Genomic DNA, 17,884 nt, shown 5'->3' with positions numbered 1-17,884 from the left:
CATTCACACTGGACAGCTATTTTGTTTTGTTGTTGTGTTGGCTGTTGTTTTATTTTGACAATCGAAGGGAAAAGAAGTCAGTGTATCTGACTAAATAGGGAGCACACCCATTGAAAATTGCTGTTACGGATGTAGGATAGAAGATGAGGGAAATGGTAGGAGTTATAAGATTGCTTCATATTTTAGACCGTAGAGGGTAAAATTATGAAACACTTTAACCAAAGAAGACTGAGATAGGGAAGTACCAAGTTAAGAAGTTCAGTTAGGGACTCAAACCTTTTAAAACAAACTGCTCTTGCCCTAGCCAGTTTGACTCAGTGGCTAGAGCATTGCCCTGTGGACTCAAGGGTCCCAGGTTTGGTTCCGGTCTACAGCTCATGCCCAGGGTGTGGGCTTGGTCCTCAGTGGGGGATGGGCAGGAAGCAGCCAATCAATGATTCTCTCTCTTCATTCATGTTTCTATCTCTTAAATAAAAAATATATATATTTGGAAAAAAAACTGCTCTCTTTTTACACAATTTTCTTGTATTCACTACTGGTTAAGACACAGGTACAAAATATATTTAATTAAGATTAAATTAAAAGCTTTAACAATGAATATAAGTTGGGTGCTTTGGCTAAAAAAGAAACAAAGTTAAGTTGATCCTATTGGACAAAACTAAAAATCTTTAAAGTTAAATCCAAAAACTATGTGCATACCTGGAATGACTTGATCAAGATAAACAGCCAAGAGGACATAGAATATACTATTAAGTATTAGCATGATAATAGTAATAATTAGAGGATATGGACCTTCAGTCAAATTATAAAATAAAGCACCTTCATTAATATCTTCCAAATGCATGACCTGGAGAACAGAAATACCAATTTTATTATACAAAAATGATAAAAAATAAGCAAAATTACTACTAAGAATTACTTCTTATGTCCAGAGTGACAGTAATCAAACTGAGCCTTTTAACAGATTAAAATCTACCATGTTATAATAGTAACATAAATTTATAAGGAAAACAGTAAGAACTTTACCAAACTCTTAAGTTTATAACAGCAATCCCTTTCAATCATATTTTTAATGTGGTGCTTCTAAAACTAGTATACATCCACTCCTGGGGTATTGAATTATATATACTATCAGTTATCAAATTAAATAAAAATAAAGTATGATATTATTTAGGTGAATGATAATCCCATGAATCCTGGACCAATAATATCCACTAAGTCTACTTATTTTATTGCTACAGTCATTAAATATTTGTTCTGCTCCACACACAATTTCCTCCAGACAAACATCTGAGATTATTTTACAACAGGTAACAATGTAAGCAGGCCATAAGCAATCTAAATTACCTGACACCTAAACTAATCACTTCTAACAAACTGAGTTATTGCAATGAACTAGACTGCTGAGATATGCTAACAGAGAACGAGGAGAATTTACAAACAGGTAATATAAATGAACAAATTAAAATGGAGAAAATATAAATGAAACCAGTATAAAATGTACTCCAGCATTCAAATATTCCTTTCTCAGATTTAAATTTAATGTGTTTTTTTTTCTTTCAAATCATGGTAGTATAACAAGCTGCATGAAGGTGAACAGAAAAGACAACATTTAGTGAAAGCAACATAAATATGCCACCTACCTGTGCAATACCAATCAAAAAAGTACACTGACAGAAGGGACTTAAAAGCCACACTAATGATTTGGGAAAACTCTCCATGAGGACTATCAAAAGGCCAACAAATCCAAAAGCCACAGTGACTAAAAATTCAACTATTCCCACATGTTTTGACTTTTTAAACAGAGGTGTCAGCATTAAAGCAAAAAATACCTATAAAATATAAATATTAAGTTTAATGCACATTGTTCATATACATTGGTATTAAAGTACAATAATTTCTAAATGCTACAGTAAGATATTTTATTTTCATACAAATAGAAATATACTTTTAAAAATTTAAACTGACAAACTTAAAAACTGCATATTATCTATTGTAGATAGGAGGCAAACATGATCATCTGTAGTCTACAGAAACCATAACAGCTATGTGTTTCTGGAGTTAGATGTACACATACATGAACAAAACAATAAATCAATAAGCTTTTAAATATAGACCCCATCTTTAAAGTTTTATGTTTCGATATGAAACAAAACACATTAAAAACTGGGCAATTATGTAGAAAAGTGTGTGAGTGATATGTAAATTATTATGTTAAAGAAAAGAAGTGATAGTGAAATATTTATAACTGGCAAAGCATGGGTATATAAGCCAACCAAGATGGAAACTGGAACCACTTAAAGCAAAGGCTGGTCATTAACAGTCAGCATTCAGCCAATATACTGAATGGACATCAACACTTCCCAAGATCTGCATTTACAAAGACATATCTTTATACAACATCATCCTATAATATGTTTACTTTCAAGATTTCATGAAACAAAGGGATAAAAAGTCTAGTACTACACAATCTTAAATGCATGTTATATGAAGAGTAAAAAATAGGTTCAGAGGATTTGTATGTGAAATACATCGTATAAAAACAAGTTTAATTGAAACCTGAGACTATTTTGTACCTTTCCTAGAACGAGGTACAATGATGCCATATGTGTCATTTATCAATAACCTCATAACAATCTGTCTTTCTTGGGAAATTGACTATATAAGTAAGCCAAAGAATAAGACTTTACTACATTAAACAAATATTTTGGCAGTTCCTTATTCCTATTTCAAGTGGAAATACTTACAGATGATAGTCCATACAAGAAAAAGAGTAGAAATATCACGACGCAGCTACTTTGAGGGAATAACGCGGAAGTTGTTGCAATAACTGCCATTAGAATGGACATGAGAAAAATCAAACTTGCATACAGAAGAACCCAGGAGAGCCTAAAATGAGAATTCAAATATATTTATGGTTAAATGCATGGGTTTTAAAAGTTCAAAATCACTTTAAACCACATTTCATCTTTATTTCAGCCATTATATTCTTAAAATTAAATCAACCTATTAATTTCTGTGTATGTTCATGTATTGAAAATGAATACTCTTATATGTAATTAAAAATACTGTACTGGTTAAGTTATACTCTGATATAGATATTAAATGGTGATTATCTTTGCAAGAGTAAAAAAATGAGTTATCAACATGATAATTTAAATTTAATATTTCAAAATTTCAATCATACACATTACTTCTGATTTTCTTAAAATACACGAGTTTAATGACTAACAATTTTCTTTGGTGCATGTGCTACAATAAAACCCCTGGTAACTTATGATATTTTAAACAAGACTACATCACTAATCACTAACAACATAATTACTACATATTTACACATCAGATCAAGATCAATAACAGATTCACTATATTTGTTCGAAATTTCTCCTCAAATCAGAGCTCAATGGAATTTCTATAGTAGTTTCATTTTATCTTTATCTATCAAGTTAGTAGTTGATTTAATATATGCTATCATAAAAATCACTATAATAGAGCTAAGAATACCTAAATTTCCAAAATGCAGCCCATCATTTTACAAAGGTAAACATGAAGCACTGAAAGACTGTTTTGCCTAAATTCTTCCAGCTACTGCTTCCTCACAAAATACTTTAATAACCCAATGCATCTAAAAAACCAATCACTGCTAAAATGACAGGAGGGGGAAAAAAGGAGCAAAGAAAACAGGTTATACACAATGATCTCAGCAGGTAAAGTGTTATAATTAACTGTTGCATTGAGTTAAATGGAATAAAATTTTGTAAAGTGGCCTATAATACCAACTCCCATTACTTACTAACTTTTCCCAAAATGTATTAACTTTTCTCCCAATATGGAGTCAAAATAAATTTTCTCACAACACAAAAGTAAAACTCAAAAAAAATACACCTAGAATTACTAATAAAAATGCATGACTCTATAAAATTATCATTGTTTCAAAATGTTCACTTGTGAAAACATTTTTCATTTGTTTCTCTATCAATTATTTCAATTTCATCTTAATTCACACAAATAACCTTTTTTCCCCCCAGGAAAAAAGCCTATAACCTGCATGCACAAAGTTCAATCACTTTAACTAAATTTTTAAATAGCATATACATGCTACGATATTGGGAGAGGACCATACAAAGCAATTAATTTCTAACTCTCCAAGATCCCATATATTCTATGCAGTGAAGAAATACACTAAAATACATGGAGCACACTTTATCAATGCAAACAAAATGTGCAATAAAATTTAACATGTAATGTTAATAGGCTTTCCAAACCCCACTTTTCTTATGTTAAAACAAGCCAATCGATTGCAGAAGCTGGTTGAATAGTCTCACATTTCAAGAGAAAGACAAGCACTGTGAGAAAACAGGAGCAGTACCTCTCCTACCAAATCAGGTGAGTAACGAAATTGAAATTCTGAAATTTGTATAATTAATAACCATACTGAATAAACTTTTAATAACATACCAAAAGGCAGTGTCATGAAGTCCCATTATCTTTAAAAACTCTTTTAGCTTTTTCTCTTTTTCTGCCACGATATGAATTGCCAAAAAGTATCCAAAGGGTGAAAATGCTATTACTAAGTATATTAAAATTACTCCTCGGGGAAAGGTATCTATTTCTACAACAGCAGTTTCTCCCATAATAACAGCTTTAGTTGATTCCAGCTCCTTCCATACAGAAACATTGGTCTTCAACTATAATTGGAAAATGTAAATACATTCGATTAATTTTCTTCTGAAAGTAACCCCTAAAAAATTGTGATAAATATACCAAGAAAATTAGTCAATAACCTAGTTAATACAATCTTCAAGAAGCTAAACACCTGAAATAAAGTGACTGACCCCAAAACCATGACAGAGAATATTGCTTTTATGTATTCTGGAAGCAGACCATAAAGTTTAAAGTCAGAAGTTGGGAAGTATACATATTTTGTTAAAATAATTTGTCAAAGAAAATAAAATTTCATAGTTATCATCTTAAGCAATTATTAACATATTCATTTATAAAATTGAAGAATTAAGGAATGATTACTAGTAACATGAATATCATTAAAAGTGTACTTTTAAATGGAGTTTTTTAAATAGTATATCCTATTGTTTTATATGTGTACAGCATGTATAGATAGAATAATGTAATTGATGCCCTATGATACCTCTACCAATATTCAATGTAATGTATAAAATGTGATCTGCTTGGCCTATTCTTCCAGTGTGATCTGGACTGTCTGTACCTTAAACTTCTGTATTACTGATTTGTGTAATATTACATATCTATAAAACATATCCCATGTGTGAGAGTTTATAAAATGATTCTATGTATATTATCTCCTTTGATTCTTTTAACAACCCTGTCAGGTAAAGCATTATTGTAATCGTTTTACTATATAGCAGTCTAACAACAGAGATAGGTCTTCTGTTCAAGGCCTCCTGTTCATTTTTATAAAAATGTGAAGCATGGATCAGGCCTAAGCTTGTCTTTAAAATATAATTGAAACATTCTATATGCAATCCTAGTGGCAGAATAGTACTAAAATTACACTGCCAAAAAGCAATAGGCTGAACTAGCTTTGCCTCTAAATTAACCAAGTTTTGGAAAATCACTTAATCTCCCTCTAGTTTCATATATAAAATGGACATAATGACAGCAGCACCAATCACAAAGGGTTGGAAAAGATTAAATTGGTTAATATTAGCACATAACTTAGAATCATGTTTGGCAGATAAATTATGTTAAATTAAAAAATAAAATCTACTACTATGATTAAGATAAATATAGTCTAAGTTATTTTTATTCAAGGGGCAAAGTCTGAAAATACAGATCTTTCACAAATATTACCTATGGTCAACACAGATACAATAATACAGATACATAGAATGCTGAATTATATATTTAGAAATTATCCGTTAAATGTGGGTTTCAAAAATATTAAAACAGAAAATATGACTTTGTCCTTATCTTTTTTCTTAAATTGTAATAAGTTATGTATTTTATTCATTTGACAGCAGTCAAAACAAATACTGTTGTAAATACCTAGGGCATAACTGTTAAAATAAGGTTTGGTTTTCTTTTCTTCCTTTATCATATTTACCTGGATAATGGCAGCGTCTATGGATGCTTGTAAAGCTGTGAACCCTGAGGACCAGTACTGAGCAGCCTCACATGATTTTGAACAGCCAGCTATAGGGGGAGGGAGGAAATGTGAGATATAAGATTCTGCATGACTTGCAAATGCCTTCTTTTAAAGGTAACATGGAGGTTTACCAAAATATGATTACTCATTTTCTACAGGACCAAAGAAAATAAGCAATTACCCTTCAAAAACTAAAAATATCACATTCCTGACTTGTTCATTGAAATTGTAGAATACGTTAACAAGTGTTATGATACTGAATGATAAATAAAAATAAATAGAAAGAAATTGTAAAGATATTTAAAATAAGCCACTTTTTTGTTTTAAGGAAAGTTACTCTACAATGACTTATAAGCTTGAAAGCACTTCCAGATACAATGACAAGCCCAGGTTAAGTCAATAGAAAAAAATATTATCTAAGGCCTTTTTGGAATTAGCCACAAATTCAATACTTAGCATAATGATAGTGACTTCAATACTGATCAACAAATGTTTCTGGTTAATAATATTTCTTCAGAAGTTTAAGCACTGAAGGCTGTTTTCCATGTTTCAAACACAAACTAATGAAGTTCTCTGGTGGAAAACCTTGAGGTTTTAAAGATATGTAATATACTATTTGTGAAAACAATTAAATGGAGAAAAAAATACAGATTTAGACAGTCATATAATACAAGATACATTTTTGTGTTACAGTAATTGATGTTATATAAATGTATTAAAATGAAAATGTGTGTTAGATTAATTGTATTTTGTATTATATACGTAGATGTAGATAGGTGGTTATTTAAGTAGACTTACATATATTCATGCTACACTTGACAGTTTTCTTATCTGAATAAAAAAGTATTATTGAAAATGCCAATGTTGGACCTGACTAAAATTTTGCATGTAAACTATGAGCAGCAAAACACATGCATTTAACAAGTTTTCAATTTTTTTAGGGGAAACTACTTACCTCTTGAATTCATATAAACAGAAGTTACTGGAATCATATCAGGAAAAAAACGGAGTTCGTAGGACATGAAGTCTTTGAAAAACACGCCTACAAAGCTGTCGGTCTTAGAAAGACTGGCTGCTAGCAATTCCTTTTCATTTGCATATTCTTCAGTAATTATGACTATAAAATACAAAAATATAAAATATAAAATATAAAATATAAAAAAAAAATTTTTTTTGAGAGAGATAAAAATACAACAATATAGTTAAGTCACAATTTAAAATAAATTATCTAATACAATAGGCCTTTATAGTTGATGAATATAATATTTTATAAGCACTTCTGTTTTATGTTCTAGCTCAGGGGTCTTCAAACTACGGCCCGCGGGCCACATGCAGCCCCCAGGGGAGTCTGATCCTGCCCGCCAGGTTTTTTGGGCAGTGAGCGCAGCCAAGGTGTTACAGTAGGAATTAGTAGTTCATATAGTCCGGCCCTCCAGCTCTCTGAGGGACTGTGATCTGGCCCCCACTTTAAAAAGTTTGAGGACCCCTGTTCTAGCTTCTTAGAAAATGAAGAGCTCTTCTAAAAAAATACTAAAAAATAACAAATAGTAAAATTTTACACACACGATTTAACTATATAAATTATGTACCAATACATGTTATTGGTATGATAATATACACTTTATATGTGATACCTGCAGTTCACTTATCTATCTCCAAGTTAAACTATACAAATAAGTTCTTGATAAATGAGTGGTATTTTTTTTTCAAATATCTTCTTATGAAGAAAATTCCATAATTCTTCCCAGACACTAAAGTATATATTTTTGTAACTATGATGCAATGCTTCTTTGAATAAAAATTGGCACTAAAAACCAATATAGCCTATTCCTCTTTTAGAAGATACATGGAGGAAATACTGTAGTCATCATTCAGATCCTTTCACATCAGATAATCCTAATTTTAAAATATTTTATTGAAGCTTTATTTACAAGCAACTAGTTTTCAGTACAGAAGCTTCAGCACATGTGGTGAAGTGGAAAGAACGTAGGATTAGTATTTAACTTTATTACTTATTAGCTGAGTGAGCACAGGCAAATAATTCCCCAAACTTTAATATCCTGATGCATAATACCTACCTGATCACACTGTATTCTTAAGATCAAATGCAGTTACAAATATGAAAATGCTTTGTAAATTTAAAGTATTACTTAAATGTTAATTACTGTGATTTTCCAGACCTCTTAAGGTAGACCTGCAACTCCAGGATTGATACGAATAAAAAGGGTATTAGGTCAACGTCCTCTTAGTCAAATTACCATTTATGTAGGTATATTCCACTTTCAGATAGCTTATATTAAAATGACAGAACTTTTAAAAAATCTATGTTTCTACTATTTTGGCATCTAAATTAATATACACTGACTTGAATTTCTTTGGTGTATATGATATTCTCCTGCTTAGAGTTATCAATAAATTCTGTTAACATTTCTGATCAGTTTTTTGAGCTGGCATGCTAAATTATTATGATTATCCATGTTACTTGTGCTTAATATGATAAATCAACAAACATGCTATATACTAATAAGATAGGTGTTGGATAAAAATATTAAATAGCACTAAGCCAGAAAGAAATCAATGGGGGAAGTTACTTGACTCCTGATTATGTAAACAAATATCTTCTATTGAATGATGCGCTATCCGATAATGTCATGTCATATACTAAAAGTTAATTACAACTACCCTATTATAAAACATGTTCATCTGTTATCATAAGACATGTTAATCTGTTCTTTTCTGCAATTCAGCATTTCATTAAATCAGTCACCACAGTATGAACATTTCTGTCACTTTCTCCAAGTCCTGCTTTAGGTTCTCGCTCAGCCACTTCACTCTTCGTACCTCAATGTTTCCTATTCCATTTCTTTGTGAGAAGTACAAACTGAGAAAAACAGACTTAGGCACATAGCCACAGTCACAGTATCCAAAACTAAGTGCTTCTCCAGTTGACACCATATACCTCCATAAATAAGTATGGCAATCTGAAAAGATTACTTCTTTATCATCTTTATCATATGTTTCCAACTTCTTAATTATTACATGAGACAGACTCGAAATGTTCCTTCCAATCTTTTGTCCCATATAAATACACTTACTTTGTGATGGCCTAAGAATTAAAAATAAACTATTAAAACATATATTATATGCATCCTACTAACAAAAATATAAATTAAAGTTTCAGAAGAAAAATAAGAGAAGAATTAAATGATTTTAATATTTTTTAAAAACTATACTTTGGTGAAAGGGCATGTCTCTAAGTGTTAAGAATGTTATTTTCTCAATAAAGCAAGTAGAAAAATACTGAAGAGGTTTTCTGTAACAGATAGAATACAGAGATAAAAGCTCACAATACCATCAGAAAGGTGATCAGTAGAAACCATTTGCATGATGTTTCTTGTAATATTAGTCACTGGAGTATATCCAAGAATTAGGTTAAAGAGAATAGATTTGTCCATAGGATTAAGTTCAATATCAGGCACTTCTTCATATTTCTTATTTGGATGCATCATGCTAATTAATATTAACCAAAATAGAAAAAACAATGGAAAAAGAATTTCCTATAATAAAGGAAACAAAATAATTATGAAGTATAACAATGACAACAAAATTCATCAAAGTTTCTATGCAAATAATATAATACCAAGAAAAAACATGAGAAATTTGGCTCTCAAGTATAAAAAGATAAAAGCAGTTCTATCCTAACCCAACAGTCATATTAATTTTCCTTTAAATTTTTACTGTATTTTAAAAAACAAGTCATGTAATAAATTAAGACATAAAAATTAATGTATTTAAACAAATGTACTCATATATAATTTTATTTAAAATAACTTACCAAACACCCCTAATAGAGAGGACCATAAAAATATCTTTATTTAGTTCTACATTAAAGCTCATGCTTTAATTATACCTAAATTTCTAAAACTACACTCAGTTAAATTCAATAGTCCACTATAATAGAGATGAACTATCTATTATTTCATCTTGCTATTTAACTGTTCTGGTTTCAGGAAAGAAATAAAAAATATATTTTCATCCTTTAAAATTATTATTAACTGGTTAGCCAGAGTTTTTATTTTTCCTTTAGCCTTTAAAGCAATGTATGCTTTAAAAATTACTTTAAACAAATACATGACATAATTTTGGTAATGTTAGGCAACTCAACCAAGAGTCAAAAGATGAGAAGTTACGGGGAATAAATTACAAAATAATGTTCAACAAAGTTGTCTGTGGAATTTATTTTTCATATCATGAAACTTGGGAAATGCATTTCTAAAAATTCAAAATTAAGCACTGATATCAGACATTAACTAAATTTAGGAATCATTAGAATTTTTAACATTTAGAAAATAGCTTTCTATGGCTTTTTTACTTCACAAATTAAAGGAACCTAACAATATTAAATTATAATAAAAATGTACTCAGCAAAATAAACATCTCTTAAAGATGGAATGCAATATAAACTGCAAGAGGGCATAAGAAAGAAAAACATTTAACTTACCTGAACACTACTTTTTTTAGTCCTGCATTTAATTAGGTAATTCTTCAGTAGCAGTGTCCTGGTTTGTCTCCAAACTCCCACCTCCCTAATTGCGGTAGCCATGTTTTCTGGGTCAGTCTATTAAAGGGGGGAGATTTAAAAACAAAAATTAAAACCTTTTTAAAAACTGGAACCACACAGTTAAGAACATGCCATTCTTAATGGCAAAACAAACGGATGTCTCAGTCTCAGGTTGGATGGAGTTAAGTATACTCCATGCTGCCTCTGAGCAGCAATTAGAAGACCCTGGGAGGTAATTAGTGGCATGTGAAACAAGAGGGAGCAGGAATTATGACTACCACCCAGCCAACAGGGAGCTTGCCACTTTTTACTGGAATGCACTGCAAGCAGGCACCAGGGCACCAATCTTATTTTGTTTTCTGCTTTTTCTTGTGTCCCCACCCCCCTGCAATACCAAGAAAGGAGTGGCAGGCTGCAATAATGCAAGTTATGGTTCCAAAGGAGGGGGGCCAAATCCTACTGCTTTCTTCCTTCCTTGCCAACACGCCCCTCATGTCGTGAATGTGGTGGCAAAAGTGTGTAGCTCAGTGATACAGATAAACCATAGCTTTCCGGCTGGAGGATGAAAAAGAGGAAAGCCAGAGGGAGAACAAATCAAAAGGAGCTCGGGAAAGAAACACAGCCAAGTTGTTTATTAACTCCTGGACTAACCTCCAAACTGGGCATACAGGGATCTTATCCTATTCTGTGTACCACAGGCTTGAGGAACTGAACAGACAGATGTCAGACCACTGTCCAGATCCAGACCTGTCACTGGGTGGTACACACGGGACACATCCAAACTGCAGTGCAAAGGCTCTTGTAAACCAAACCGAAATAGAACCACAGCTCACACAGTGTGGGTAGAAACCTGCAGCCGGAACCTAACTGGGTTGGCAGCAGGCTAAAAGAAAGGAACAACACTCTCCATAGGATTAAGGCAAAACTCAGAGTCTCATACAATCCAAAATGACTTGGCAAATGAAGCATGTGGAAAATATCAACTCTTTTTTTTTAAGAAATGAAAATCAGAAGCCAATGCCAAGATTTCGAAATCTTCTGGCAAAACGTTTATAGCCACTATTAAGTAAAGTGCTCCAGCAAGTGGTGGTGTTCAAAAGAATAAAAGGGAAAGGCAGCGAAGAAGGCCTGGCCTGCCCCACATTTAACATTGGCTGTGAGAACAGAATCATGCAAATAATATCCAGGAGTTCGCTCTCTAGTAATATAGTTCACACAAGCACATGGCAGAGCTGGAAAGGATGGAGAGGGTCACACAACATTAAAGAGCAGCTTTCTGAGTAGCAACATATATCAGACTTTTTTTTTTTGCAACATTAGATGATCCTTGAATGCACAAGTTTACAACTAATAAACATTAAAACTTTTAATGGCATATTTTTAACATATACCTTTCAAAACTTGTAACGCTTGATATAGTTCTGACTCAAAGTCTTATCAACGCAGTTATTTTGGTAAAAAATACTCTTTAACAAACCCACTTCTTAAGTGCTAAAGAAAATGACAAATATACCGAAATAAAGGTACAGAAGTTTAAAAAAATTTAAGTTACTTTCTATTGACTCACAGCATACCTGGGGAATGTGTTACTTTTGTTGTACAGCTTTAAATAATTAGATAGGTTTTAAACACCTAGTATTAATCAAATATTTAACTTTCCTAGATGAATACTTTCTTAGGTTAAATAATTCATACTAAATCAAATAAATTGCAAGAAAACTGAAAGCTACTAAAGCCCTCTCTCCTTTTCTAATATATTAATAATTGACTTAAAGATTAGAAGTTTACATAATCTGAAACTCAATCTCAAACATTCATTTGTTTACTAAAGAAATATTGATTACTGCATTAGCATGCTATGAAACATATTTCATCTTTCTCAAAACAATACAAAATGTACATGACCTTTAGAAATAATTGTTAGGGGAAAATAATTTGGGAGGCATTGGTTTTATTTCCGAGAGAAATGAATTCAGATTATATCCTATAAAATAAAGTGAATCACCCTGTTCTTAACCTTCTGGTAACAGATGTGGCCAATCACCTTAGCAAGCCTGAAAGAGTCTCAGAAGGGGCTCTCAGCTGAAAATGTCCCGCTGACTGTCTGAAGTTACTTCTGTTCCACCCCAGCAAAGCTGATTATCGCTCCTCTGTTCCAAGTCTGTAACCAATAAATAAACCGTAATTGCAGTTACCAAACTGGTCATCATCTTTTTTTTTTTTTCACGTCTTAGTCTTAATCTTGAACTTGCCCATGAGATTCTTGACAAAAAAAAAACCTGCTTAATCTATCTTTGCTTCTCTACCACTAATGGTAATATTATAACCAATATCACCTTCCTGCAAATTACGAGGCTTTCTGAGAGTCTAGAGATCAATGTTGTGCAAATGACAATCGAGGAGGTGGTGGCTAAATCCAGCCTGTTTTGTACAACCCGAGTTCAGAGGGTTTTCCCCCCCATTTTTATTATTGGGGGATTGGGAAATCAAAGAATAATAGCCCATGACATGTAAAAATCACATGAAATTCAAATAGAGTGTTACTGGAACACAGCCATGCTCATTCGTTTCGGTATTGTCTGTGACTGCTTTGTGCTCCAAGAGCAGAGTTAGGTAACTGAAACACAGGCCAGATGGTCTGCAAAACCTAAAATATTAACTATGTGGCTCTTTACAGAAATGGGGGCCTACTGACCCCTGATACAGATTAAAGGAATAAGAAAGAGAAAAGTGGCACATTCATTTCACACTAAACATAATGACGAAAAATAAGTTAGATCCTATCACTGACTTTACAGATAGATAAGATGCAATATAATGTGATAAGTGAAATTGGGGGAAAGAGCTTGGAAAAGACTGGAATGGAAATTCCAGGCAGAGGGGAAAAAAAAAAAAAAAAAAAGGAAAAGCTAGACTCCCAAAAAAGCTTAACTTGCATAAAGAACAAGGACACCTGCAATATGGCAGAGGCACAAAGTGAATTAGGGCAAAGGATGGCAGGTGCATGCTCCATACCACACTGTACAGATGGGCAATGGAAATAAATTGTGGAACACCTAGGGTGCGAAATCAAATTAAGACACTATTTTGTGTACCCACATATAGCACCCCCTATTTCCTCTACCGGGCTTTTCATACCTCAGCCTGACTGGTTAGTTGCCTGGCAATCATCTATTTCACCAATCTGTTCACCGTCTCAAAGCTCCAAACCTTCAAAAAGCGTCCACACACCCCCCTTCAACCACCTCTTCCCCGCCCCAGAACCCCACCCCACCCCACCCCATTACCCTCGATGACAAGCCGATTTCTACTTCACTGAATACTGAAGCTACTGGAAATTTCCAACATGCCCCACCATCCCTCCTACCCACCCACCCATCTACAGCTAATGTGCCTAATGTAACGTGATACATTTCAACGAAGTGCTACTAGAATTTCAGCCTAAATTGAAGACTGTGCTCATTAGAACGCTGAGCCACAAAAGCAGAAATGCATGGGACCTGGTATTAACTATACAGGGTGGGGCAGAAGTCTGTTTACAGCTATGACTACACAAAACAAGTATTATTATTACTGTGTGATTTTTCCATACGAACAACGGTAAGCCTACTTTTGCCCACTCTGTACTTTTAACATTTATTTTTTGGAACAAGGGGTTAAACACATACTTGGCGGATAACTTGAAAGAAATCCTGCCCACACAGGCTTTCCAACAAATGAAATAAAAGCACTACAAAAAAAAAAAAAATCAAGCCTTTTAACAGGAGATAAATTATAAATGCTCTCTTCTCTACTATTTGAACATTTGCTAAAGGCAGTATAATAACACGGCAAAATACTTCCTGTTAAAATGACTTAATGGCTAGATTTTAACCTAAAGTTCACGGCAGCATTTCTTGCTGAATGGGAAAACAGCGACGCCATCAATGGCACAATGATAAGCTATCCAACACCTTCTCTTAATGGCTCCTAAAAGCTTGTGCTCGAAACTGTTGTAACCCAATTAATTCACACACCAATGCAGATTGCCACGTTCAGTCGAGTATTACAGAAAACTCTTTTAAAAGACCACCTTCCCAATTAAACTCAAGGGCACGGATTCTACATTTTATTCATGTTGTTACTCGTGGTCACATAGTTGAGTATCTGGGAAATAAGATGGATATCTTATTTGGAACGTACCAATAAATTTGCTTTTATCCTGAGTGTAAGATTTCCCCTTTTTAAAGGCAAATACATTGAAACAAGCACGTATTCAAGGATTCACGCCTTGTTAAGTCGGTTTTACCGGAACACCCCAACGGCCCTCATTACCCTACTATTCTCTCCTATGGAGTCTTCCCTAAAGATAGCGAATACCGCTCTTTGAGCCCAGACACAAAACAGAAAGCGCCAGAAATGTAGCGGCTGGCATCCCTGGGTTGAAATCTCAGCTCTACCTTTATTTTATTATTTTATTTTCTGGCTGAGACCTTCAGAAGTGACTTATCCTCTCTGAGACCCATTTTCCCCGACTAGAATAACACCTCCAAACCACACAGGGTTGCACTCGGGATTAAATGAGATCAAGACTAAGCCTGGCTCCTAGTGGGGAGTCCACCCTAGATTGCCGGCCTCCCCTTCCCGTTCCTGCCCAACGTCCTCGATGCCCGGGAGACCGGGCCGTCCCCCCTGGAGGCTCACTGACGCGCACACCTAAGCCCCAGCGCCCAGCACGGTCCCACCGGGGCGCTCCCTGCCGCCACCCTGCTCAGCGCGCACACACAGGCCGACGTGCGCTCCCGCCCGGAGCTCCCCTTTGCGGGTGAGGAAAACGGGGTGTCTTTCCCCCCCGGATCGTGTCACGAGCCGCGCGCATTCCCCTGCCCACCGCCCCCCACACACCCCCGCGGCCAGGCTGAGCGAGCGCGCCCCGCGGCCTGAGGGGCGAGCGAAGCTGGTGCTGCGGCGGCGCGGGGGCGCGCGGGTGTGTGTGTGCGTGTTTCCGTGTGTGTGTGTTTTTTTGAGTGTGTGTGTGTGTTTCTGTGTGTGTTTTTCTGAGCGTGTGTCTGTGTATGTGTGTTTTTCTGAGTGTGTGTGTGTGTCTGTGCGTGTGTGTATGTGTGTGTGTTTCTGTGTGTGTGTGTGTGTGTTTTTCTGAGTGTGTGTGTGTGTGTATGTGTGTGTGTGTGTGTGTGTGTGTGTGTGATGGACAGCATTTCCCATCTCCCGCGACGCGCCAAGGAAAGAAACAACCCGACCCCGTCCACCCAGACGCGCCCCGGCGGTCGCCCCCCAGCCCAGCCCAGCCCAGCCCAGCCGGCCTGGGGTCCGGGGTCCCGGGCGGGGCCCTCTCCCCAGCGCCCCGAGCATCCGCACCCTCACGCCCGGGAAGAAGGGACAAACCGCGCTTCCCGCGCGCCGGGGAGCGGCCTCCCTCCCACCCCCGCCGCCTCCACCTCATCCCAAACCCGCCCGCCCGCATCCTGCTCCGCTGCCCAGCCAGCCCCTCAACGGCCGCGTCCGGCCGCCCGGCTCGACCCTCTCCTCCCCCAGCGGCGGGCGGTCTCCCCCGGGCCGAGGAGCCTCCACCGCCGCAGCCCTCGGCGCCGTCCTCACTTGAGGGCCCGGGCCGGGGCCGGAGCCGCAGCGCAGTCAGGCCGGGACGTGCTCCCTCCGTGCAGACCGCGCTCCGAGAAGTGCGTGAAGGCGCGCCCCCCGCGCGCGTCCCCGCCGCTGCGTTGCGCGCGCCGGGGCTCAGGTGGAGTGGGCGGGGCGTCCGTGAGGGACGCGCGCCGGGGGGCGGGGCCTCTGTGAGGGACGCGCGCGGGGGGGCGGGGCGCGCGGGGCGCCGGGGGACCAGGGTCCCGCGCGCCCGCCTGGCTGCGGAGGCCCGGGAGGTCCCGCGCCGCGAGACTGCGCAGTGGCGCCCTCGCCGCGCTGCCCTGGGAGGCGCGGGCAGAAGAAGCGGCTGGCGGTGAGGAGCTCGGGTGTGAGTCCCCACCCGGGTGACCTTGCCCGGCGGCCCTCCCCGGTCGCCCCTAGTTGTAAGAATCTGTTCTTTTCTTTTGATTCCCCGCGACGTCGGGCCGTCCTCTCCCTGGACCGCATGTCCCTTCCCTCCCTCGCAGTCCCTTCCTGCCGCAGCGATAGGGTGCAGTGACCTCTGGTCCTGCTTCCTCGGCCCCCGTCAGACGCCGCCCCCGGGACATCTGGCCGAGAAGGACGCTTTGAGTTTCTGTAGCGTCCTCGTGAGAGTCTGGGAAAAGAGGCAGATTCTGGATTTTTTTTAAATGGCCTGAGGCAAGTGGTATCTTAAAATATATATATATATTTCAGAGAGGAAGGAAGAGGGAGAGAGAGAAACATGGATGATGGGAGAGAATCACTGATGGGCTGCCTCCTGCACGCCCCCTACTGGGGATTGAGTCTGCAACATGAGTATGTGCCCTGCATATACCTGAATCCAAGGGTGATCTGCTTCATAGGTCGAGGCTCAACCCCTGAGCCACGCCAGGTGGGCACCGATGGTATCTTTGAGAGATAGTTTCTTTTGCTGAAAATATAAACCGGTGTTTATAAAGGGGTCTACGTGGTAGTAAAAAAAAAATGACCTTAAAGAAAACTTCACAACACTAGCATCACAAATTCTGTTTCTCTAATTTTCCCTATGATCACGTTTCTTTTCTTTTTTTTGTATAAATATAAATCTGTAGATTTTTTTTTAAAAAAAATACGTTTTGATTAATTTTAGAGAGAGAGAGAAATCAGACCCTATGTCAGCAGAGCGGCTTACAGCCAGCAAAAGCTAATAAAAACCTATCTTTCCCTGTTCTCTTGGCAGATGCCTTTCTCTGTCTTAGCCCACCTGTGCCCAGGTGCCTGGAATAAAATCTCTTTTGACGCGTTACGGCCTCATGTCATACGTGTGTGACCCCGGACCATCCAGACCTTTCAATTCCTTTGTTTTAAAATATTTTTAAATGAGAGAGAGACGTTGATGGGCTGCCTCCTGCAGGTCCCCGACTGGGGATCCAGCCACAATTGGGTATGTGTCCTGACAGGGTTGAACTCTTGGTTCATGGGTCCATGCTTAACCACTGAGCAACACCAGCTGAGTTGTATGGCCACATTTCTTTGCACAGTTGTTTACTTTGGGGAGTTAAACTTAATTTCAAAATTTTTTTTTTCTTAATTTGCCAATCCTATTCATATCGTGC

General features: G+C 37.1%; 1 protein-coding gene across 3 annotated transcripts in view; it reads right to left on the bottom strand.

Moving 5' to 3' along the window:
* The window catches only part of ABCA5 (ATP binding cassette subfamily A member 5), a 55,555-nt gene extending 39,161 nt beyond the window's left edge, over positions 1 to 16,394 (bottom strand). The window contains exons 1-10 of one of the 3 annotated variants that reach the window (XM_084863080.1): positions 16,284 to 16,394; positions 12,730 to 12,846; positions 10,626 to 10,742; positions 9,477 to 9,681; positions 7,080 to 7,241; positions 6,083 to 6,171; positions 4,459 to 4,688; positions 2,748 to 2,889; positions 1,644 to 1,832; positions 700 to 847 (exon numbers count right to left, since the gene is read on the bottom strand). In XM_084863080.1, coding sequence (XP_084719206.1) covers positions 700 to 847; positions 1,644 to 1,832; positions 2,748 to 2,889; positions 4,459 to 4,688; positions 6,083 to 6,171; positions 7,080 to 7,241; positions 9,477 to 9,681; positions 10,626 to 10,727 — 1,267 coding nt within the window. In that variant the 5' untranslated portion in view covers positions 10,728 to 10,742; positions 12,730 to 12,846; positions 16,284 to 16,394. The other 2 variants (XM_084863081.1, XM_084863082.1) reach the window with 2 other exon arrangements.
* Between the last annotated feature and the right edge of the window lie 1,490 nt (positions 16,395 to 17,884).

This window comes from Pipistrellus hanaki (assembly GCF_964339955.1).
Source record: "Pipistrellus hanaki genome assembly, chromosome: 16".
Lineage (NCBI taxonomy): Eukaryota > Metazoa > Chordata > Mammalia > Chiroptera > Vespertilionidae > Pipistrellus > Pipistrellus hanaki.
Note: the sequence above shows the minus strand (reverse complement) of the source record. Positions and strands in the feature narration are given on the sequence as shown.